At 39.3% G+C, this 24,346-nt stretch overlaps 1 protein-coding gene across 1 annotated transcript in view; it reads right to left on the bottom strand.

The window, feature by feature from the left end:
- The window catches only part of LOC126298069 (protein eva-1), an 869,024-nt gene that overhangs the window by 111,412 nt on the left and 733,266 nt on the right, over positions 1–24,346 (bottom strand). The window contains exon 3 of the mRNA XM_049989388.1: positions 841–990. Coding sequence (XP_049845345.1) covers positions 841–990 — 150 coding nt within the window. The remainder of the gene's footprint in view (positions 1–840; positions 991–24,346) is intronic.

The following is a 24,346-nucleotide window of genomic DNA, read 5'->3' as shown; positions in this document are numbered from 1 at the left end:
AGGAATCTATGGGGACAAATCTTAAATAAAGGAGAATGGAAGAAGAGGGAGAACAAAGAAGTCTACTTCTTGATGCAATGATCGACAATCCTACAGATACTGGACAGCAGAACAATCCAGTGGGTGTGTCATGTAGCCTGTAAGCAAAAAGAAAGGCCCATCAAGAAGGCAATTGAGGGGAAACCTAGTGTCAGACACCCCACAGGATGACCAAGGCAGTGCTGGATGGATGACCTGGTGAAGGATCTGGCAGCCCTGGGGACTGAAGACAGCTGGAGTAATCGAGCACAAAACCAAAAGGAATGGAGGCAATTTGTGGAATCAGTGTGTGGTCTACAGGGTCTGTGACCACTGGATATGTGTGTGCATATACACTTCAAGAGCTTTTGGTACACATAACAGAACATTTAATGTTATAGAATTGATACAAAAACTATAAAATATACAGAAATATTGTATGCCTAATGTCAGTGAGGTGCACAGAAGTTAGATTAGCATCAAAATATGAAGTGGAAGACATAATTTCAGTGAGTCAGCAAATCAGTCACACGTACAAAGCTCTGGAGAAGAAAATCATTGAGATGATTCAAATGTACCCCTACATTTACAAAATCTCTTGTATTCTGCATTTTGGTACTGTGAAAAAATTACTGAAAAGACATTATTTTTCCATCAATGGAGCTCACTTTAATTAATTTACATAAAAAATAATGAGAAGAAAAGTGAATCACAAAAAGGACAAGAATTTTAGTGAGTAAAACAAAAAAGGTCACTGGAAATACAGACAAACAGATGTTAGAAAATTTTGTGTAATTTGTTTAAAGAAACTTGAATACTCACTTTCCTCAGGGACACCCTGTGGCTGGGGACACTGTATACTTTCATATTCAGTGCGTCCAAAGCTTGCTGAGTAGACAGCAATTCGAGCATTTGGATTGCACTGCAGGTGCACTGTTTCACTTTGACATGCGACTTTGCTGCGAAACTCATCTGAAACAATAAATCAGTTTCAAAGTCACAGATATGAAAATGCTGCCAAAAAAGTTACAAAACTACACAAGAGCGTTTAAACTGGAGATTTTTTCAATTTTCTCATGTGGCTCATAGCACAATGCAAACATTTATATTTGACACCTATTAGCTGGTTATCATGTCTGTATTTTAATTGTAACTATTCCGTGCAATGAATGCTTGTGTAACTGTAATGTCAAGTTTGTATTATTGTTGTTAGTCTTGATATAGTTGATAATGATATGGGGAGAGGGGTTGAAAAAAATGATATTCAATAGTTTAGTTTTCTTAAAAACACAAATATTGACATATGATGGACAGATTATGTCCCCACTCAAGTATACACTGCAGATATGTCTGAAATTTAACCAAGAACATTGGCACAAACTCTTATATTCAGGCATTTTATGCCCCCACATCATCTCCCCTTGTCAGCTAATTCTGGTGATGAAAATATTTTCACCTCGAGGATTTCAACTAATTTCCTCCACTGTAAATTATGTTACGCCTTATCAACATTTGTCTTTTCATATTAAATGAAGGTCATTACAAGTCCAGTGCCCTATGATGAGAATGAAGAAAGTGACCCATATAAGTACACCAGGGCTGCAATAACACAAAAAGCAATAAACAAAACATTTAAAAAATTGTTTTGCAGTAAATTGTCTATCACTGAATGTAGAAAAAACACAGACATTCAGTTCTGGACAAAACAAGATGTATCATCATCACCAAAGATGCATATATAAAACTGACTTTGTGAAATTCCTGCATGTCCGTACTGATTAAAACTTCTACTGGAAATCATGTACAGGGTGTTTGGAAATTCCCATTCCAAACTTGTAAGACTTTTACTGGGGAGTGAGTAGATAATATTTTGAACTTAGAAGCCAAAGAAATTGCACATGTACTCATTGATAGTTTCTCTTTGACGGAATGCAGTGTCTCCCCTTGCAATATGGGTGTGCAGCATCTCCTTGGAGCACCACAGTCACACCTGCTGCTGATGATGATATTTGGTTTGTGGAGTGGTTGTCAGCACCCATACAAAGTCCTGATTTTAACACAGTCCAATTTCTTTTCATAATCCAATCTAGTCACTATCACAAATGAAGATGATGATGATGAAATGATGAGGACAAAATAAACACCCAGTCCCTGGGCAGAGAAAATCCCCAACCCAGCTGGGAATCGAACCCAGGACTCTGTAATCCTCACCTGATGAAGGTGAAAGTACCCTTTCTTGAAGTGGTTGCATAACTGTGGCAAAAAGAGTATGTGATAGAATCATACTTTGTGGAGATTGGTCTTGATAAAGGCAACGAGCAGCTTTTCCATTACCATGAGCTTCACAATTCAGAAGAATCATGTCAATGTATTCTGCAAACGTGTACTCAACCATGTTGTTCTAACACTCACAAACATGTAAATGAGAATTGAAGTGGGTCAGAGAGGTAGGTTCAAAAAATGGTTCAAATGGCTCTGAGCACTATGGGACTTAACATCTGTGGTCATCAGTCCCCTAGAGCTTAGAACTACTTAAACCTAACTAACCTAAGGACATCACACACATCCATGTCCGAGGCAGGATTCAAACCTGCGACCGTAGCGGTCACGCGGTTCCAGACTGACGCGCCTAGAACCGCACGGCCACACCGGCCGGCTAGAGAGGTAAGAAAGACATCAAATGTCATCAACTGATCCGACACATCAGCCCCCACCATGACTACTCTATTGCATAACTACCTAGCAAACATGTTTTCAAACAGCTGTAGCACTGAAATGGTACCTTTCTGGACATGTGCTCCTATTCAAAGTGTTATGTGCTTACTACTCTTGTTTGAGTTCAGTAACATTTGCTCTAAGTGTAACTGTTGATTTTGGTGATGAAAGCATCAAAAAATTAACCTACTTTGCATACTTCAATTCTTTGCATGTACACATGTTTTCACAGAGAAAATATGTCTTACTTGTGATCTACCAACATATACCACATCACTGCAAGGTGTTAGGAATATGATGCATGGAAGACACAAAAATTTATACTAAACTAAAACTTTTCAGTATGTCCTAGAAATAAATTTCAATCAATATAGTTAAACAAATGTTGTTGAAAATATTGCACACTGTCCCTATGATTAACAGCAGCAGCAACAACAACAACAACAGCCATTTGATATTCACTGCTGGATAAAGTCCTTCTCCAGATCTTTCAGTGTGATACAGTCTGCACATATATGAACTCATGTTGCTCCTGTGTTTTATAGTGTAGTTTACTATCCACATTGTATTAGATTGCCATTTAGGTCTTATCTCTCAGAAGTCAGCAAAGAACTTTCTTTATTCATCTACTGCACACATATCATTTTCATTGCAGTCATAATCACATCTTCCTCTCCATTCTGTTTCCTTGCTAATTTCAGTTCTCATGTCTACCCAAATAAATACCAACACACATCTCTCCACTGCTCACAGAGAAACCCTCAGATTTTGAAAGTGCAGGTCTCACCAGCATATTCCATAATTATTAATACACATTGATTGTCAGTTTTTCTTTTTATAAACATTGGAAACATAGCTTTGAGTTCTTAAATAATGTAAACTCCTTACTAGAGAAGTTTATTTGCCCAAATCACAGAAAATGTGTGTACAGAATACTAGTTTCAGTGAGTTAAATTACCAACTTCAGATCTGAAAAAGTATTGCAAGCAAATTTTACAGTCTAATAATCATTATTCATTAGGAATAAGAAATTCTAATACACATATTACATACCATGCACAGACATAGAACACTGTGTCATTCTATGTATTGCATGGTCATTTAGTCATGGACGTATTTGGGAAAAACAGTAATATAAGTAAAAATGATTATAGAAAAAACCAACAAGAAACATTTAAAATATAACATGCCAGAGGTGAACATATGTTTTTGAAGATGCTCCAGTATAACATTATATTAACATTATATTAACCATCATTGTGCCAAACACACACAGTTTATGACCAAATACATGTGGCTCCTAGGATACTGCCTGCTGTAATTGTGTTGAGAGTTGACAGCACACTGGCAGGCAGCAATTAAATAGGCTAAATAGTGTTTAGGGCTACCACCAGGTGACAGTAGTCTTTTACATGATAACTTAGAAACATAATAAATACATATTTTCACTGTATTGTATAATACATCAAAGGATGGCAATAATCTGCTATTGTTGCCAGTGATGTGGAAGTTGTAGGATCCTCTTAGCAGTGCCAGTTGTGTTGACAGTTCAAATGCCACCATCTATTGCCCGACGAATTTGTAGCAGATTTGAGGTGAATGCCGTGAAGTGTTTCCTTCAGTTTAGAAATCGAGTTGAACTTACGAGGGCTTAAGTCAGGGTGTGCAGTAGGTGGTATAGCACTTAACAGCCCCATCAGTCAAACAAATCAGTAACAGCTTGCACTGTACGTGGTTGAGCATTGTCCTGCAAAATTATGGTCAGGTCCTGCAGAAAATGTCATCACTTCTGTCTCTAAGCTGGTCGTAGGTTGTGTTCCAAAAATGAACAGCATGGAGACAGAAGTGATGACACTTTCTGCAGGACCTGATCATCATTTTGCAGAGCAATGCTCAAGTACATACAGTGCAAGCTGTTACTGATTTGTTTGACTGATGGGGCTGCTGAGTGCTATGCTACCTACTGCATTCCCCTGACTTAAGCCCTTGTAAGTTCAACTCGATTTCTAAACTGAAGGAAACACTTCAGGGCATTTCAGCATTTGCTTCAGAACTGCTACAAATTTGTCAGGCAATAGACCACGCCATTTGAACTGTCAACACAACTGGCACCGCTAAGAGTATCCTATGACTTCCACATCACTGGCAATGGGTTATACACAATGCTGGTGACTACTTTGAGGGTCAGTAAAACTTTGAAACACATATCTATTTTGTACGAGCTGTAAATAAATAGCTGCCACTATTAAAATTCCAACCCTCGTACTAAGTAGTATGTAATGCATACCCCTCAGCTCTGACCTATCAAACCTAAATCATGTATAAGATGGTATTGTGCCCAGCTTAGTACTAATGTACCTTATTATTATTACATAGTTATTTACATGTTGATATTATGACTTAGACTTGGTCCTGTATATTCCACATGATGGTTTGTAATATCAGCTAGACCAGGTGCACTTCGTGGTTTCCATACTGGGGAAGGCTGTGACATTTATCAAATGAAACTAACCTAGATCCCATGCTCTGCTACAGATAAGTCTGTCAGCAAAACCAAGATATCGGGGTGGGTGGGGGCAATATTACACTCTAGCCAACAAAAACTAACTTGAAGGTAAAATCTGTAAATAGCTTATTTGTACAACATCACATTTTCCAACAGTTTATCACAACAAATCACACTAAAAGACATGTGTTGGAGAGATCTTTAATGTGGTGTTTATTAGGTTTGCCGTATGCTTAAAGACTATGGTGTTTGCATTTCTGAACTTTGGATTTTTAATGTATTCTGTGCTCAAACCAAAGTGTCTATGAGTTTGTATGGTGAAACAGAGAAATTCCCATGATGCCACGTGTCTTGTGCTGTGACTGGTTGAAATGAGCAATCTGAGCAACCGCCACATTAATTTGCATACCATATTTTCCCTCACAGGAGACACCACCTTACTGTAGCACTGTCTGTGTGGATGAAAGGGTTAGCATGTCCCAATGGCAGTGTAGCTGTTGGCATGGTCCCTGAAGCCAGACAAGCCTCTGCGGAGGAACCAATCAGAGTGCCTCACAATTTCCCGTCCTTCCTATAGCCAGCCCTGATGTTTCATTTCCTTGTTCAGGGTGGGATGGGGTGGGGTTGGGGACAGAGGTAAAAGACCTGGGAAGACAGTGTGTCTGGGAAATGGCAATGCAAAATATTTCCCAGTCCTCCAGCATAGTTGTTGAATTGTTGGGCCCACTCCCCAACATTTACAAAAAATTACTTCTTGCTCCACACCTCAGTCAAAAGTCTCAGAAAAATAAAAGGATTGGATCATCACAGAGGTGAAAAAAGGCTATGGGAAAGGACTCTGTTTATAGCAACACGGAATCGGTATAAAGAAGAGTATGCCACGAGTTCATGAGGTTGAAGGTAAACATGTGTGTCCTCAGTGAAATAAAGGTCAAGGGGGATGGAAACAAAAATATAGCAGATTGAGTCCATCTTTACAGTGGCATTAAAAAGGAGTAGGGGCCAAGAGAAGGATTTCAATAGCCAACCTTTTTCTAAGAAGCACAGAGGAGAGATTAAATACTGGGAGAAAATTGATGTGAGGATAATAAGTGTAGAAATCTCAAAATATGGCCAAAAACTGATCATTGTTTGGGCTTATGCACCTACAAATGATGCTGACAGTCAAAGATAAGTTTTACGAAGATTTAACAAGTGTGCTAGAGAACATAAGTGCCCACAAAGAAATAATTTTAATGGAAAGGTAGGAGTGGCCACTGATAGTGAGGCAGTGGGAAGATATGGAGATGGCACAGTAAATGACAATGGAGAAAGGTTAGTGGATACATGTGAGAAACATTGTCATTGAAAATTGTACATGGTCTCTTTTCTCACAAGCAGACCCACAGGTATATACGGGAGAATCATTCCAGAAATATCAGAACATTAATACACTATATTATTCAAAATAAAGATTCCAACATGACAAAAAATGATGTTAGAGTCTACATGGGGGTGCAGAATGTTGCTCAGACCACTTCCTATTAGGTGTAAAGGTGACTGTAACATCCAAGGGCCAAAGAAAAATTAAAAAGGCAAATATTCCCACAAGTATAGTGGATACTATGAAACACAACTTCTAGATAGATTGAAACAAGAGCCTATCAGTTTTCTTATAATTTATGATTGTCAAACAAGCTGAGGCACTTAGAAGAAGAAACAACAGAGCATATGTGCTGAGAAATTAAAAATGCATACATAAAGCATCATTTGAAGCAGTGGGACAGCAAGAGGAAGAAAGAAAGTTGCACCAACAATAGTGGACACAAAGCAGTGAAGAAAAAGTGAACCTAATAAAGATGTTCTGTAATAACTGGTTGAGAACATGGGACGAACATGATACAAACTTGTATGTTAGAATGATTAGAGCAGTAATAAAGGACATCTGCAAAAGGGAAAATGAAACCTTGATGCATAAATATGAAGAAGTTGATCGATGCATTGGGGAGATGGGGAGAAAGGGGGGGGGGGGGGGGGGGGTACGAAAGTGGTGGCAACATGGAAAATGATTGCAGGGTTGAGGAAAGAAGTAAAACAAAGAGCAAACCTGCTGATTATAAGACTGGTAGAGTGGGAGAAGACAATTAAAGGCCCGTTAACAACAGAAAGGACAGAGTACAAAGATATAAAGTGAGAGATATGGGGGAACCAGGAAGGTGAACAGATAGAGAAAATAAACTATGAAAGATGTAAAGGTGGCTACATGAATGGAAATAGGGAAATCATCAGTGTCTGGAAATATACCAATAGAATTAGTGAGGTATGGCCCTCAAGTATGAATATCTAAGCCAGTTATTTAATAAATATACTAAGATGGTATCTGTTATCTGTTCTTTCACACATGTCCAAAAGAACAGATATCATCTGTTATATATGGTGTTACAAAAAGGTACGGCCAAACTTTCAGGAAACATTCCTCACACACAAGGAAAGAAAATATGTTATGCGGACATGTGTCTGGAAATGCTTACTTTCCACATTAGAGCTCATTTTATTACTTCTCTTCAAATCACATTAATCATGGAATGGAAACACACAGCAACAGAATGTACCAGCGTGACTTCAAACACTTTATTACAGGAAATGTTCAAAACATTCTCTGTTAGTGAAGATACATGCATCCACCCTCCGTCACATGGAATCCCTGATGTGCTGATGCAGCCCTGGAGAATGGCATATTGTATCACAGCCGTCCACAATACGAGCACGAAGAGTCTCTACATTTGGTACCGGGGTTGCGTAGACAAGAGCTTTCAAATGCCCCCATAAATGAAAGTCAAGAGGGTTGAGGTCACGAGAGCGTGGAGGCCATGGAACTGGTCTGCCTCTGCCAATCCATCGGTCACTGAATCTGTTGTTGAGAAGTGTACGAACACTTCGACTGAAATGTGCAGGAGCTCCATCGTGCATGAACCATATGTTGTGCCGTACTTGTAAAGGCACATGTTCTAGCAGCACAGGTAGAGTATCCCGTATGAAATCATGGCGGTGAATCGAGGAAGTACAGTACATACTGACGAAACTAAAATGAGCTCTAACATGGAAATTAAGAGTTTCCGGACACATGTCCACATAAAATCTTTTCTTTATTTGTGTGTGAGGAATGTTTCCTGAAAGTTTGGCCGTACCTTTTTGTAACACCCTGTATATAGGTAAGGCTCACCGGCCACTTGACAATCTTCTTCTTCTGTGCGAATGCACAAACAGTGCCCCAACTGTTATGGGAATCAGCAATGTGCCGCGAGTAATGAGTATAATGGGTGGGGGCACTATGACTGTAGTGTGGGACAATACGTTGAGAATGTGGGTTTCGCAGGAGGCGTGTCAGACATAAATCCCTGCTGTCGCGCTATCCTCTGTGTCCTAGGTGGCTCAGATGGATGGAGCCTCCGCCATGTAAGTAGGAGATCCCAGGTTCGAGTCCCAGTCAGGGCACACATTTTCATCTGTCCCCGTTGACGTATGTCAACACCTGTAAGCAGCTAAGGCTGTTCATTTCATTGTTATTTAATAAATGTATATGGGATGGGGAGGAAATTCCAGCAGAGTGAAACTTAGCATACACAAGCCCTATACATAAAAAAGGAACCGAGAATGTATGTAATAGTTATCATGGCATAAGTGTCACAAGCACTGTTAGGAAGCTGTATGGGAGGATTTTAAAATCAAGAATGGAGGAGTTTGTAAATGAAGTGTAGGAATAAAAGGGGCTTTAGAAGAGGCAGCTCATGTGTAGATAATATCTTTACCCTAACACAGATTGTGGAGAAGAGACTGGAAAGGAATCTAAGCAGTCATTCGGTTTTCATAGCTCTTGAGAAAGCATATGACAGTACCATTAAAGCTATTGTTCAAGGTGCTGTGGTCAAGGGAACTGCCAAAACTTTATGTAAGAATTATCATAAACTTCCACAAGTCAGCAGAATGTGTCATTAAAGTATGGAAAGAAATTTCTAGAGATGCCTTCAGAATAAATAAAGGACAGAAGCATGCTGTCTGTCTCCCACACTTTTTAAGATGTATGTGCAGAAGGCACTGGATCTATAGCCATGGGGACTGAAGCTAGGAAGTAGTGTATGTACACACTTTTCTATGCTGATGATCAGGTTGTTGCTCCAAATGATGATGAACATATATCTTACAGACTCGGGAACTTGTTGGAGGAGTATGAAAAGCGTGGTTTCAAAACTAATTTTGAGAAGACGTAATATCTATGTATAGGAGAAGATGAAGTAATCTGGACATCTACAGACATCTTATTAAGGTGTCTAAAGAGTTTAAGTGCCTGGGTAGTCTCCTATCACGTGATGGAAGATGTGACAGATATATCCAACAGACCAGGCAGGGAAGGGCGGCTATCCGAAAATTAAACCCTGTAGTTAGTTCTCAAAAATGAGTTTAAAGGCTAAAATACATTTATACAAACGCATCATTGAGCCAATAACAAACTATGAGGACGAGTGCTCGGAACTCACAGAAGAAATCAAAAGAGACTTAGAGCTTTAGGAATAAGAAATTTGGAAATAAGAGAAAGGGCACAGACTCATTTCAGTACTGCGGATAAAAAATAAGAAAGACAGCTAGGATGGTATGGGCATGTCAAAAGAATGGATGAAGACAGATGGCCCAGTAGAGTACTTTCCTGGAAGGAGAAGAAGAAGAAGAAGACCACGGGAAGTACGGCTAAGTGATAACAAAAAAGCGACGGAAAGCCGAGGAATGGAAGAGGATGAGCAAGAACGGCGCGATCGAGGAATTTGGAGACAGAGATGCGGCGTCAGCTGTAGAACCCTAGCAACAAGAAAGGATTTGTCGTACCATACTTGTGTATTAAGAAAATATGCATATTAACTGGTATGGCGCATTTAAGATCTCTCCAAATCGTGTCGTTTTTTGTATGGTTTCTCGTGCTAAAGGTTCGGAAAATGTGACACTTCAGCACCACATCCTGTACTATAAAAGAATGACGCGTTTTGTAATGTGACGTAGGTGTCTAAAAAGTCAATATCCTTTTCATGCACTTAAAATCTTAAGCCAAACTGATAGTTACAAGGCAGAAATTGCTTCCAACTTTTGCTTACATACCTCAATTCACTCGCTTATAGATGAAATCAGCTCGTCTCCCCTTCTGCACTGCAAAATGGTGTATGACCATTTCATTGAAATTTTGCTGACTCAGTTATCCTTTTTCGAGAGAACACATTGCAAGCGCAAAACGTCTGTTCTTATTCACTGTATTACGCATGTTATGTTTCGACTCGCTTTGACGTAGAAAAACAGCGTTCTGCCTCTCTGTTTCACTGGGAAGTTTACTATTATCTGCGGAAGATTAACACTTTTAGGAAACGCTTTTGCCAAATTGTTTTCATAAAATAAGTTCAACAAGGTCAAAGCACCTGATGCTTTCTCAAAATCCTTTTGGCTGTATAACATTCCGTTCATAACGGAAGTCTGAAGACGAAAACAACAATGGTTCAAACAGTTGTGCAATTCACAAGTGATAATTAAAACTGAATCGATCACTGATCTGAGTCATGATGCGGTCGCAGATGACTCGTACGCACACCATTCTTGATTCAATGAACGACCCCGTTTTGCAGTTTGTTCTTTCTGTTCCCGGTGATCGTGATCGTCAGCGTCAAGTGAGGCTCTAGCATACTAGACAGCACCCGCACAGTGCGATACATATCAACACTTTTACCCGCATCTGCATTCCTTTACTTTGTTGATTGAACATAATGTCACAATGAGGCATGACTTTATTTAGAAGAAAATCTAACTAGAAGAGGAAATCTTTGTCGTGCTGAAAACCCTTCAGTCGCATGGCCTTGTTTATTGTCCTTAATCATTAGCATCACCATCAACAATTTCTTCCATGCGCTCAGCAGTCCCTTTTGGTATTTTTATATAATTGTTACACTCCGTAACTTGAAATTCCATCCGATGGACTGAAGACAGGTAGGAATACGTGTCTTAATTATCTCGTCAAGAACGGCTGTGCGTTTAGGAGACTGGTAAAAACAGTAGATATTCCTTCCAAGTTGCTGGAGAAGATTTGCACTTGTTTATTGCCTGTCACACAACGTTCAACAATTAATTTTAACTGATGTGTGTAACAGAGAATGAAGTGAGCATTTTCATACACCTTTTTCATTCTGATTTTAACTCCATTCTTGCACCGTCGCAACACTGAGCAATAAGTTGTTCAGTAGTTTCATTTACGTTCATTTGCCCTTGCTCATTGCAAACAACTGCAGTTACACCGCATACAGTATGAATTTTTGGTCGCACAAAGGAAATAAAGCTTTCGTCAATTTTCCCCTGTAGCTCATACCGAATTATTGTGATAAACAGCACACTGCACTGACCTAGTATTGCTTTCGAACTCGCAGTATGCTATAGCATTTCGTAAGAAAGTAAAATTCATTAAACTCAAGCACAATACACTCACAAAATTGCTAATGACGCACGTTAACCGCAAACGCAGGCAACAGACAAGCAAACTAAATTAACGGAACGTTTTTAGCGCGCTTTTACCACTTCATTCGTGAATTCCTCGCTAGGTGGTGATACGTGTGGTATCGTATTCTAATGCACTCTGGCGAGAATTTGCAAACTTGTTTCAACAGTGGATAGGATAACCAATGGCAGAAACAAAAGGCTTTCTAAAACACTATCAGAATAGTAATATTATATATCGATTATTGACGCACCAAAGAATAATATAGATATAGAGATAAAGGAGCTTGATAGCAAAGTTCCATAAACTCTGTTCATTCCCTTTTGATGTAAGCAGAAGAACGTGAAAATTGTGTGGAGGTTGGTAGGACACGGGATAACTAACATAAAGAGTATACATGATTTTACAGTATTTCTAACCGATTAGCAATCAACTATGAAGTTGGTTTTTCGACGTTACAAAGATTTGATCTGACATATCGTATCAGTGGCTGTAACGTTGTTACGTATGACATTAACAATATTGCATGACTGTTACTCTACCGTACATAGTTTTTGCAATGGTTGTGTCTGTATAATGCTTAAACGTTCTACAATTTAGCCATCAGCATAAGTTATAAACGGTTGGACATGAACCGCTTTATGACTCGCTTGCGATTCGACCCACACTGCCCCTTTACCTTCGATTTCGTAACCATCAGTTGGCGTTTGGATCTGTATACAGTGTATGGTCATATACTTCTAATCTTGAACTACGCTTTCGCCTAGGAGCGGACTTTTAACCGAGTACTTTAACCTAGACCTAGGGTGGAATCGAGGACAGTGCTGTGAAGCAACTCGTCTCGAGCATTGGCATAATGAAATTTACTGTCAGACTGAAACTGTGAGCCAGACCTATATTCGAAGGAAATTCACACAATACCGAACAGTTACTACTTGCCATGTTATATGAGATACCGGTAATACATGTACATATCATAAATTTATATTTTTTCCAGTTTGTTATTCACTAAGCATCGGTTAATATGGAATTAAAACCTGATTTGGTATTAATGTCTCCGTTACGGCAATTGTTATAAGGCTGCTGCATATTTTAGTAATAGTATATTATGACTAATAATTTGCCATCATACGGTATACATTTACAACGATCGTCCTTATGTAATATTACAATAAATTCTTATGTAAGTATCCAAAACGTTTTGCCAATCCAGACTGAAATTTTCACTCTGCATTGGAGTGTGCACTAATATGAAACTTATTGGCAGATTACAACTGTGTGCCGGACCGAGACTCTAAGTCTGACAGTAAATTTCATTATGCCAATGCTCGAGACGAGTTGCTTCACAGCACTGTCCTCGATTCCACCTATGTAGCCCTCCCCACTTTTCTCCATGTATTTTAATGGTGAACATAGTTTGAACCTTTTGCAGGGTGCATGGGCCATTTTTGTCAAAAATGACTTGCACATCTTTTTGCTGTCTAGGTATGGTCTGTATATATCTGTAAGAACTATCAGTAATTGTGTAATGTTACACTGGAGCATCTTCAACGAAGTACTTTTACCTCTGGGATGTTATATTTTAAATTTTTGATGTTGGATAACTATTTTTAATTATATTAGAGTTGTTCCAAAATATGTCCATGACTAAGTGACCATGACCTATGTATGTAGTTGGTACGTAATGCGTGTATTAGAATTTCTTCTTTATAACGAATGACAACTATTAAACTGCAAAGTTCTTTTACATTCTTTTCAACTCTGAAGATGGCAATTTAATTTCCCAAAACTAGTTGTCAATACATACATTTATTACGATCTGGACAAGTAGACTTATGTAGTAAATAGATTACGTTATTCAAATTCAGCTATCAATGTCAGGTAAACGTAAGTTGAGTTCTTGGTTTACGAAAAACACTCTGGTCTATTTTTTATCTTTATGTTTATTACTTTTACTGCCTATCCATTACGTAACGTTACGTATATGTAGGCGAGCTAATTGGCCACCTAGAATTGATACAATGAGAGTGTAATTTGCTTGCTGGGCTGATTGTGAGTCGGTGGGAAGAGGATGTCATGTAGCGGCTCCACGCGAGCCTTGTGCAAGTGCGTCAGCAAAGAACCAGATGTGGGGAAAATCTTGGTAAGGGAAATTTGGACGACGTGTCGATCGCTTAACAGTGCTCCCAGGTATGGTGGGCTTTGAAACAGACTAAAAGATGGCGTATTACAGCTCTTCAAGAGTCTGTAATACTTAACATCAAGTATTAAAGCAAATCTGACTATACCGGCAATATAAGATAAATGAGGCACATCCCGTGACACAACAGTAATTTTAATATTTTTAAAACAACAAAGGCAATAATTTACAGTGTGAAATGTATTCACAATAAACCTCTGAATTAACAATGTTAAATGCTTCACGCGATTTCAGCATACGATATCTCAGATTATAGCACTGCACTATAGCTATAATCGCTGATATCTATGTATCTGTTTGTATTTTATTTCTTGATTTTTACGTCTTTTATATCGGAAGTGTTTGTCAGAACACAGCTAATGAATACTGCATCAATACCTCATATTTTGTCATACTTCTTTATTTATTTAATGAACAGTTTATTATTTTGCCAGTAACGTATTTAAATGTTGATTGCAAGTGCCATTAAAAACTATGCTAATTTAAAAGTGGTCAGATGCATGTGTTATTGGACACCAGAATAGAAAAGAGAACCAAAAGACGCTTCTGTCAGGAAGGCATAAATAATTGTTTAAATAATATTTAACGATAATTCATTGTCCTTTAATGTGATTGCAATTGCACAAGAACACTAGCTTATTTATTTATTTATTAACAGTCTTTTATCTGTAATTATTGTGAATGATCTGAGTGTGACTGAAAGTTTATAACATTTCTTTTTTTTTAAATATGATCGTAATGTATTAGTTTAGTCTGGGAAGTGGTCAAGATGTGACAGATAATGTCTGTAGCATTTAAAAACGATATATTTTTGGTGTGGATTTCCTTCAGCCAATGGAAAAGCAGACAGTAGTGGAACACTACTAGAGTCAAATGGAGACTGGGACTTTTCGTGTGAAGAGCTCAAGGGAGCGATTCTGGACACTTTGTGGTGAGTTCCGGAAGAACTCAGACCTGTTTGGAGTGACGTGTATGATTCAGCTGTATAAGTGACTGTTTCTGGGCAGTGGATGGTCTCTGCAATACTTTAACTTCTGAGGGGACTTTATATTTCGAGAGGTCTCAATGTACCACAGAAGAGGACTCTACCTTTTGTCACTTGATTTGCGGAACTGAGAATAGACAGACTGTGAGCTACTAATTTCGTATCATGTGTGATAACTTGTGAATCATCATGTTGAACTCTGAACTACTTAAAGCTGGTAAATGTTCCATGTGTTGTGATTACGAAATGGGGTTAGTTTTCGCTAGTCTTACGTGACTGTTTAGTTTGGAGATTTTGCTACCATCCTTGTATAACTCTCAACGTAACTTTACTGCATTTAATATCGGGATTTTCCGTCTGCATTTTAAATGAATATCGCAGGACCACTTCCCATTTATTCGAGATGTCCTTTCCTGAATAAACATAATTCAACATAACTCTGTGTCGTCTACATCAATTACGGAAGTCAGAACACAATCCTTGTTATTAAATTAATCAGTTAACTTTTATTTTATATTTCTGCGTATTTTATTCATTCGCAATTCTAGCCAACGTATAAACTATTTTACTGCAGATTACTGTTATAGTTTATTATTTGCAGCGAATTAGCTGCGAGGTATGAAAGCAGACGTGCGCAGCTCGCCCCTATGACTACATCAAGCTTTTCGTTTTAAACAGAATCATGTATAGCCAAAGTATCTAAGGTACAATCAATATCAGGTAAAGTAGCAACTGGTTTGCTCGTATGCGACGTGGCTAGGTAGAGCAACTACAAAGCAGTAACCATTAGGTACAGTCGCAATTAGTTGTCTTCAACTGTCCTGAATATAAAAAACCCCATAAACTGACTCTGTGACTTTATTGGTAAGATGTACTACTTCCTTTCTGAGATATTAATTGCACAGTATTGTAGTCTTATTGTAACTGATTTTTCGGAGATATCTCTAAAACTGCTCTATTAAGTTATTCCACACGTTACTGAAGTTTGTCTGCTATAGTAACAGACAGTACAATGTCATCAGGAGGCGACCGACCCAAACGTATTCCATTAGCATGCACTACTCCTTAGTTTCCCAAGTTTAAGAATATGAAATCTTCTTCAGGGCTGCTGAGAATAGTTTTTGTGATATGGAAGCTCCTTGCCTCACTGCTCTTTCAATTCTTAAATTCTCATTATACTGTTGAAGTCTAATAAAAGCAGTAAGCACTGATACATACAGGGTAATTCAAAATTCCTGTTATAGGCTTCTAGGAACTGAAGAGGTGACTTAATAGATTTTGTAAAATTAATTTGAGAATCGTATCACTTTCATATCTCCCACTTGTTGGTACTTTTACGCTATGACGTACGTGCAACAATTGGTTCTGCTAAGAAATTCATCAATGGAGCATAAAGAATTGGCCACCAACAAATCCTTTAGACTCTTCTAAAACTGAACTTTATTATTAGTTAAATTTTTATGGCTGCAGGCATTTTATTGAAAATGTGTATTGCTGAACAGTGGACTCCTTTCTGAACCAAAGAAATTGAATTTAAAACTTTGTGCAAGTTATTCTTATTTCTAGTACTGATTCTATAAATTGAGAAGTTGCTTTCAAAAAAGATATATATTTAGTGCCAAATTTCATTAAGGAATAAATATACACTCCTGGAAATTGAAATAAGAACACCGTGAATTCATTGTCCCAGGAAGGGGAAACTTTATTGACACATTCCTGGGGTCAGATACATCACATGATCACACTGACAGAACCACAGGCACATAGACACAGGCAACAGAGCATGCACAATGTCGGCACTAGTACAGTGTATATCCACCTTTCACAGCAATGCAGGCTGCTATTCTCCCATGGAGACGATCGTAGAGAGGCTGGATGTAGTCCTGTGGAACGGCTTGCCATGCCATTTCCACCTGGCGCCTTAATGGACCAGCGTTCGTGCTGGATGTGCAGACCGCGTGAGACGACGCTTCATCCAGTCCCAAACATGCTCAATGGGGGACAGATCCAGAGATCTTGCTGGCCAGGGTAGTTGACTTACACCTTCTAGAGCACGTTGGGTGGCACAGGATACATGAGGACGTGCATTGTCCTGTTGGAACAGCAAGTTCCCTTGCCGATCTAGGAATGGTAGAACGATGGGTTCGATGACGGTTTGGATGTACCGTGCACTATTCAGTGTCCCCTCGACGATCACCAGAGGTGTATGGCCAGTGTAGGAGATCGCTCCCCACACCATGGTGCCGGGTGTTGGCCCTGTGTGCCTCGGTCGTATGCAGTCCTGATTGTGGCGCTCACCTGCACGGCGCCAAACACGCATACGACCATCATTGGCACCAAGGCAGAAGCGACTCTCATCGCTGAAGACGACACGTCTCCATTCGTCCCTCCATTCACGCCTGTCGCGACACCACTGGAGGCGGGCTGCACGATGTTGGGGCGTGAGCGGAAGACGGCCTAACGGTGTGCGGGACCGTAGCCCAGCTTCATGGAGACGGTTGCGAATGGTCCTCGCCGATACCCCAGGAGCAACAGTGTCCCTAATTTGCTGGGAAGTGGCGGTGCGGTCCCCTACGGCACTGCGTAGGATCCTACGGTCTTGGCGTGCATCCGTGCGTCGCTGCGGTCCGGTCCCAGGTCGACGGGCACGTGCACCTTCCGCCGACCACTGGCGACAACATCGATGTACTGTGGAGACCTCACGCCCCAAGTGTTGAGCAATTCGGCGGTACGTCCACCCGGCCTCCCGCATGCCCACTATACGCCCTCGCTCAAAGTCGGTCAACTGCACATACGGTTCACGTCCACGCTGTCGCGGCATGCTACCAGTGTTAAAGACTACGATGGAGCTCCGTATGCCACGGCAAACTGGCTGACACTGACGGCGGCGGTGCACAAATGCTACGCAGCTAGCGCCATTCGACGGCCAACACCGCGGTTCCTGGTGTGTCCGCTGTGCCGTGCGTCTGATCATTGCTTGTACAGCCCTCTCGCAGTGTCTGGAGCAAGTATGGTGGGTCTGACACACCGGTGTCAATGTGTTCTTTTTTCCATTTCCAGGAGTGTGTTTTGGGGAAGCAGTAGCTAGTATCCCCAGTTCCTTAAACAATCCTTTGCATGACATTCTTGAATTCACACCACAACTAATTCGTATTGTACGTTTTTGCGCTTGGAAAACTTTAGCTTAGCTTTATGAGTTACCCCAGAAAATAATTCTGTTGGACAATATGTAATGAAAGTATGCATAGTATGCTAGCTTTCATTTTTATGTCTTCTATGTCTGAGAACATATGCATAACAAATAGAGATTTATTTTGGCATAACAAATAGAGATTTATTTTGGCGCTTCAGCATTTCTGTTGTATGCTCCTTCCACTCTATAATGCAGATAGAAGACGTTGACTGTTAATTTCTTCGGATTAGAGCTTGATAATAAATTTAACTAGGAGGAGCATACCACAGAAATGCTGAAGCGCCAAAATAAATCTCTATTTGTTAAGCAAATGTTGTCAGACATATATATATAAATAATAGGCATAAACTGGTAGGAAATCTTTTACAAATTTTGAAGCTGTTCGTTGTGACCGAGCGGCTCTAGGCTCTTTAGTCCGCAACCACGCTGCTGCTAAGGTCGCAGGTTCGAATCCTGCCTTGGGCATGGATGTGTGTGATATCCTTAGGTTAGTTAGGTTTAAGTAGTTCTAAGTCTACGAGGCTGATGACCTCAGATGTTAAGTCCCATAGTGCTTAGAGCCATTTGAACACGTTGTAAACTGCACATAGTATCTCTTTTCAACGTTTAGGTACATAGAACTGTGCAAGGAACCATTTATTTATGTCCATGAAAATCTCATTAGTGGACCTTTCTGTTGACTGCAGTAGGTTCTTATTTGAAGAGTTTTCAGTGAAATCTACATTAAAACCACCTGTAACCACTAATTCTTTCTTTTTTGTTGTTAAATATGTCAATAGAGATTCAAAGCGATTTATGAACAGATTAAAATTACCTGCTTATAATCAGTATACCCTTAGTATTGCGAATAATTAATTATGAAATTCTACTTCAGGTGCACACACTTCCATATGTTGCCCTAGGCAAAATTTACGAATGTTTACATTACCAAATTTATGGCAATTCCTGATGAATGTGAGTACTCCTCCATCCCTCATTTCTGTCCTACAAAACCAAGAATGTAACAAAATTCTGTAACACTTAATGCACCTGTAGCAGCGGTACATTATGTTCAGAGAGGAGTTTGTGTTAACTGGGTTGGATGACTCTAATTCATCAATTCAGATAATAGTTCATTAATTTTACTTCTTAGTCGTCGAATATTTTGATGCACTAAAGATAGTTGCACTTCATACTGACTGAAATAAAAATGTGTGGAAATAAAATTTCTACTAATTGCTGAAAATTTTTAACCAACAGCTGTGTTTGCTGATACGGTGTGCTAGAATTATGCTGTTTAGTTTCTTTCTCAGACTGAAGGTTCGTTTCAATACTGACTTCTCTTAGAACTTCACTTATTTCTGTCTTGCCTACCCTAAAAATGGTGCTGCTCCAGCACCTGTAACCACTTGTGTATTACTACTCGTGGCAGTGCCTGCCCCCTACCCCCCGTCCCCCTTCTCTTAAATTTCCTGTCATTAACCTATTCAGTGTACCCTTCCCTTTTCTATTGAGGTGTAGGCCATGTCTAGTACAATCCCACCTACTGACAGAATCAATGGGAACCCAACCAATATGTGCCTCCCAGCAGCCCCCTGTATGTCAGTATTAGTTAGCACTCTTGTTGAAAGACTATTTAAGGATTTTTTTGTCAAACAGAGACCAAATGTATTTTTCATGTATGATCCTAAGCAGTACTTGTCCTGTAAAAAAAAAAAAGAGGTTACGGTACTGTTACCTTCTGTTTTTTTTTATTTAGACTTCTTAAAACGTTATTTTAAGGCTTTTCTGAACATTTTAAAAGCGTGAATACAACATTTGTATCGATTAAAAATAAAGTTCTTCCATATCAGATTTCAGAACCTACAGTTATGATTTCTTTTGATCAGAGCTATCGGTACGGGGTATGCTACAAATCAAGCACTGATCCTAAGTATGGAATTTGAAGTACGAGATGCTATTGGTTCCACCCATTTTGGAGATGGCTATTATACGATCTTTTTTTAGGATCTTGTGGAGCAATTTTACAAGCTATTTTCACAGTAGTTATGAGTTCACTGCACGGCTTCATGTAATTTAATACCTAGAACTGTTTTAATTATTCTGTTTAATACATTACCTGCATTCTTCTTCATATCTATGGCCATTTGAACTTTAGCTTTCACTACAACAGCGACTGCTAAAGCAGTAAATTTTCCACTGTGTTTAACGTGTTTTGCTTTCGCTCTACACCATGCACTTTCATCCAGAATCCAGTCTGTTCTATGTTTGTATGATAAATTGTCTGGATGTATTGCATAAGTGAAGTCATGTTCCTTGCACGCAGCATGTAATGGATTGACTTCAACATTACCTCTGTGTGGCTGTTCCACTAACTTCCTTCCTGGCCCACAGTATGAGTAGTCAGGTATACGAAGTTCTATAGGTATTAAGGAGATCGACCTTGCTTCTTCTTCTTCTTACTTGCATGAATTCCACCTCATGAATCATTTAATAGAATCTAGACAATGCTCTTATGTATTAGTTGCTGCAAGGCAGAAGACCCTTAATGTGTTGGAATACGTGATTTAAGAAGCAAGTACTCTAACTTCCCGTCATTCCTATTACGGATGAAAGTGGGTCATACCCACAGTGGTCTCAAATTTAAGATTGGCGTTCTACGGATCAGAGCGTGGAATGTCAGATCCCTTCATCGGGCAGGTAAGTTAGAAAATTTAAAAAGAGTAATCGATAGGTTAAAGCTAGATACAGTGCGAATTAGTGAAGTTCGGTGGCAGGAGGAACAAGACTTCTGGTCACATGAATACAGGGCTATAAACACAAAATAAATTAGGGGCAATGCAGGAGCGGGATTAATAATGAATAAAAAAACAGGAGCGCAGTTAAGCTACTACGAACACTATAGTGAACGCATTATCGTGGCAACGATGGATATGAAGCCCACGCCTACTAGGGCAGTACAAGTTCATACGCCAACTACCTCCGCAGGTTTGAAGAGACAGGGGAAATGTATTATGAGATCAAAGAAACTATTCAAATACTGAAGGGAGACGAAAATTTAGTAGTTATGGGGGACTGGAATTCGATAGTAGGAAAAGGAGGGGGTGGGAAAGTGGTAGGTGAATATGAAATAGGGGCAAGGAATGAAAGAGGAAGCCACCTGATAGAATTTTGCACAGAGCATAACTGAATCATAGCTAACACTTGGTTCAAGAATGATAAAAGAAGTTTGTGTACGTGGAAGAGTCCTTGGACTCTGACCACAATCTATTGGTTATGAATTGTAGATTAAAACTGAAGAAACTGAAAAAAAGGTGGGAATTTAAGGAGATGGGACCTGGATAAACTGAAAGAACCAGAGGTTGTAGAAAGTTTCAGAGACAGCATTAGGGAATAGTTGAAAAGAACGGGGGAAAGTAGTATAGTAAAAGAAGAATGGGTAGCTTTGAAAGACGGAATAGTGAAGGCAGCAGAGGATCAAGTAGGTAAAAAGACGAGGTCTAGTAGAAATCTTGGGTAGCAGAAGAGATGTTGAATTTAACTGGTGAGAGGAGAAAGTATAAAAATGCAGTAAGTGAAGCAGTCAAAAAGGAATACGAACGTCTCAAAAATGAGATAGACAGGATGTGCAAAATCGCTAAGCAGCGATGGCTAAAGGACAAATGTAAGGATGTAGAGGCATATATCATTAGGGATTAGATAGATACTGCCTACCGAAAAATTAAAGAGATCTTTGGAGAAAAGAGAACAACTGGTATGAATATCAAGAGCTCAGATGGAAAACTAGTTCTAAGCAAAGGAGGGAAGGCAGAAAGGTGGAAGGAGTATGTAGAGGGTTTATACAAGTGAGATCTACTTGAGGGCAATATTATAGAAATAGAAGACGACTTAGATGAAGATAAAGATACTGCTTGAAGAGTTTGACACAGCACTGAAAGACCTAAGACGAAACAAGCCCCTGGGAGTAATCAACAGTCAGTTAAAACTAATAATACCCTTGGGAGAGCCAACTCTGACAAAACTACACCATCTGCTGAGCCATATGTATGAGACACGCGACATACCCTCAGATTTCAAGAAGAATACAATAAGTCCAGTCCCAAAGAAAGCAAGTGTTGACAGATGTGGAGATTACCGAACTATCAGTTTAATAAGTCACAACGGCAAAATACTAACACGAATTCTTTACAGGCGAATGGAAAAACTGGTAGAAGCCAACCTCGGGGAAGAATTCTATAGAAATGTTGGAATACTTAAGGCAATACTGACACTACTACTTTTCTTAGAAGATAGATTAAGGAAAGGCAAACCTACGTTTCTGTCATTTGTAGACTTAGAGAAAGCTTTTGACAATGTTGAGCGGAATACTCTCTTTCAAATTCTGAAGGTGGCAAGGTCAAATACAGGGAGCGAAAGGCTGTTTGCAATTTTTACAGAAACCAGGTGGCAGCTATAAGAGTCGAGGGGCACGAAAAGGAAGGGCGTGAGACAGGGTCGTAGTCTATCTCCGATGTTATTCAGTCTGTATATTGAGCAAGCAGTAAAGGAAACAAAAGGAAAATTTGGAGTAGGAATTAAAATTTATGGAGAGGAATAAAAACTTTGAGGGTTTGCTGAAGGAGCAGTTGAACAGAATGGACAGTATCTTGCAAGGAGGATATAAGATGAACATCAACAAAAGCAAAATGAGGATAATGGAATGTAGTTGAAATGAATCAGGTGATGCTGAGGGGGATTGGATTAAGAAAGGAGCCACTTAAAGTAGTAGAAGAGTTTTGCTATTTGGGGAGCAAAATAAGTGACGATGGTCGAAGTAGAGAGGATATAAAATGTACACTGACAATGACAAGGAAAGCGTTTCTGAAGAAGAGAAATTTGTTAACATCGACTTTAGATTTAAGTGTCAGGAAGACTTTTCTGAAAGTATTTGTGTGGAGAGTAACCATGTATGGAAGTGAAACATGGGCGATGAATAGTTACGACAAGAAGAGAATAGAGGCCTTCGAAATGAGGTGCTACAGAAAAATGCTGAAGATTAGATGGATAGATCACGTAACTAACGAGGAGGTACTGAATAGAATTGGAGAGAAGAAGAATTTGTGGCACAACTTGACTGGAAGAAGGGATCGGTTGGTAGGACACGTTCTGAGGCATCAAGGATCATCAATTTAGTATTGGAGGGAGGCGTGGAGGGTAAAAATCGTCGAATGAGACCAAGAGATGAATATATTAAACATATTCAGAAGGATGTCGCTGTGATTGTTATTCGGAGATGAAGAAACTTGCACAGGATAGAGTAACATGGAGAGCTGCATCAAACCAGTCTCTGGACTATAAGCAAGATCATATGAAGGCATACATTTCCGTGGTTCGCCTTTATGGATAGACATATTTTATCTAGAGTAGGCCAAATATATAGTAAAATTCCGAAACAATACTAATGTAATTATTAATTTCAGACAAGATGAACGTAATTTGAGGCCTGTATTCAGCGATTATGGTAATCCAGAAATGACATTTGATGCAGTCCTCCAAGTGTGTAAATGAGCGTAGAGTAAGAATGCGTATAATTTTCTGGTTATAAGCAAAGACAATGGTTTAAATAATGGATACTACAAAATGTCTGTGGCGTGTATTTTTCTTGGGTATGTGGGATAACACTCTTTACTTTTCTCCGTCACGTAATACTCTACGTGACAGAACCATCCTTCAGTTACACAACTATAAAACTATGCACAATGGAAATTTGACTATTAAATTGATAGTTCTGGCCCTAATGGTAAAACTGAAGTGGATACAATGTAATAGATTTTCAAATACCACACAAACAAATTTAAACACATTGTAGGTACTGATGTCTATTCAAATCATAAATGTTCCTTGTGACTACACCTATATATTGACGAAAAGCACAAGGGTGAAATTCGACGAGCAAACATTAAAGAATACAAAAAGTGCTGTGGTGCAGTTCACAAAGTCAGGAATGAGTGAAGTCCCTACACCTCGGTTCACACTTAAGAGTGTGGATAACACTATCTGGCTATAATTCAGTACATTGACAGAAATTTTGAACAGAAAACTAAGCGTTAGTGGGCCATATCGTGGAGTTCCTTCGAAAAGCACAATCTGCCAAATCAACCAATGGTAGAGTGTGAGCAGTGTTTTTCGTCAATAGCATGTTATTTTAATATCAGGCACTGCCTCTCTCCGACATATGGACAAAACTTTTCTACCAGTCCTCTCTCTACTGT

This window comes from Schistocerca gregaria, chromosome X, assembly GCF_023897955.1.
Source record: "Schistocerca gregaria isolate iqSchGreg1 chromosome X, iqSchGreg1.2, whole genome shotgun sequence".
Classification (NCBI taxonomy): Eukaryota; Metazoa; Arthropoda; class Insecta; order Orthoptera; family Acrididae; genus Schistocerca; species Schistocerca gregaria.
Note: the sequence above shows the minus strand (reverse complement) of the source record. Positions and strands in the feature narration are given on the sequence as shown.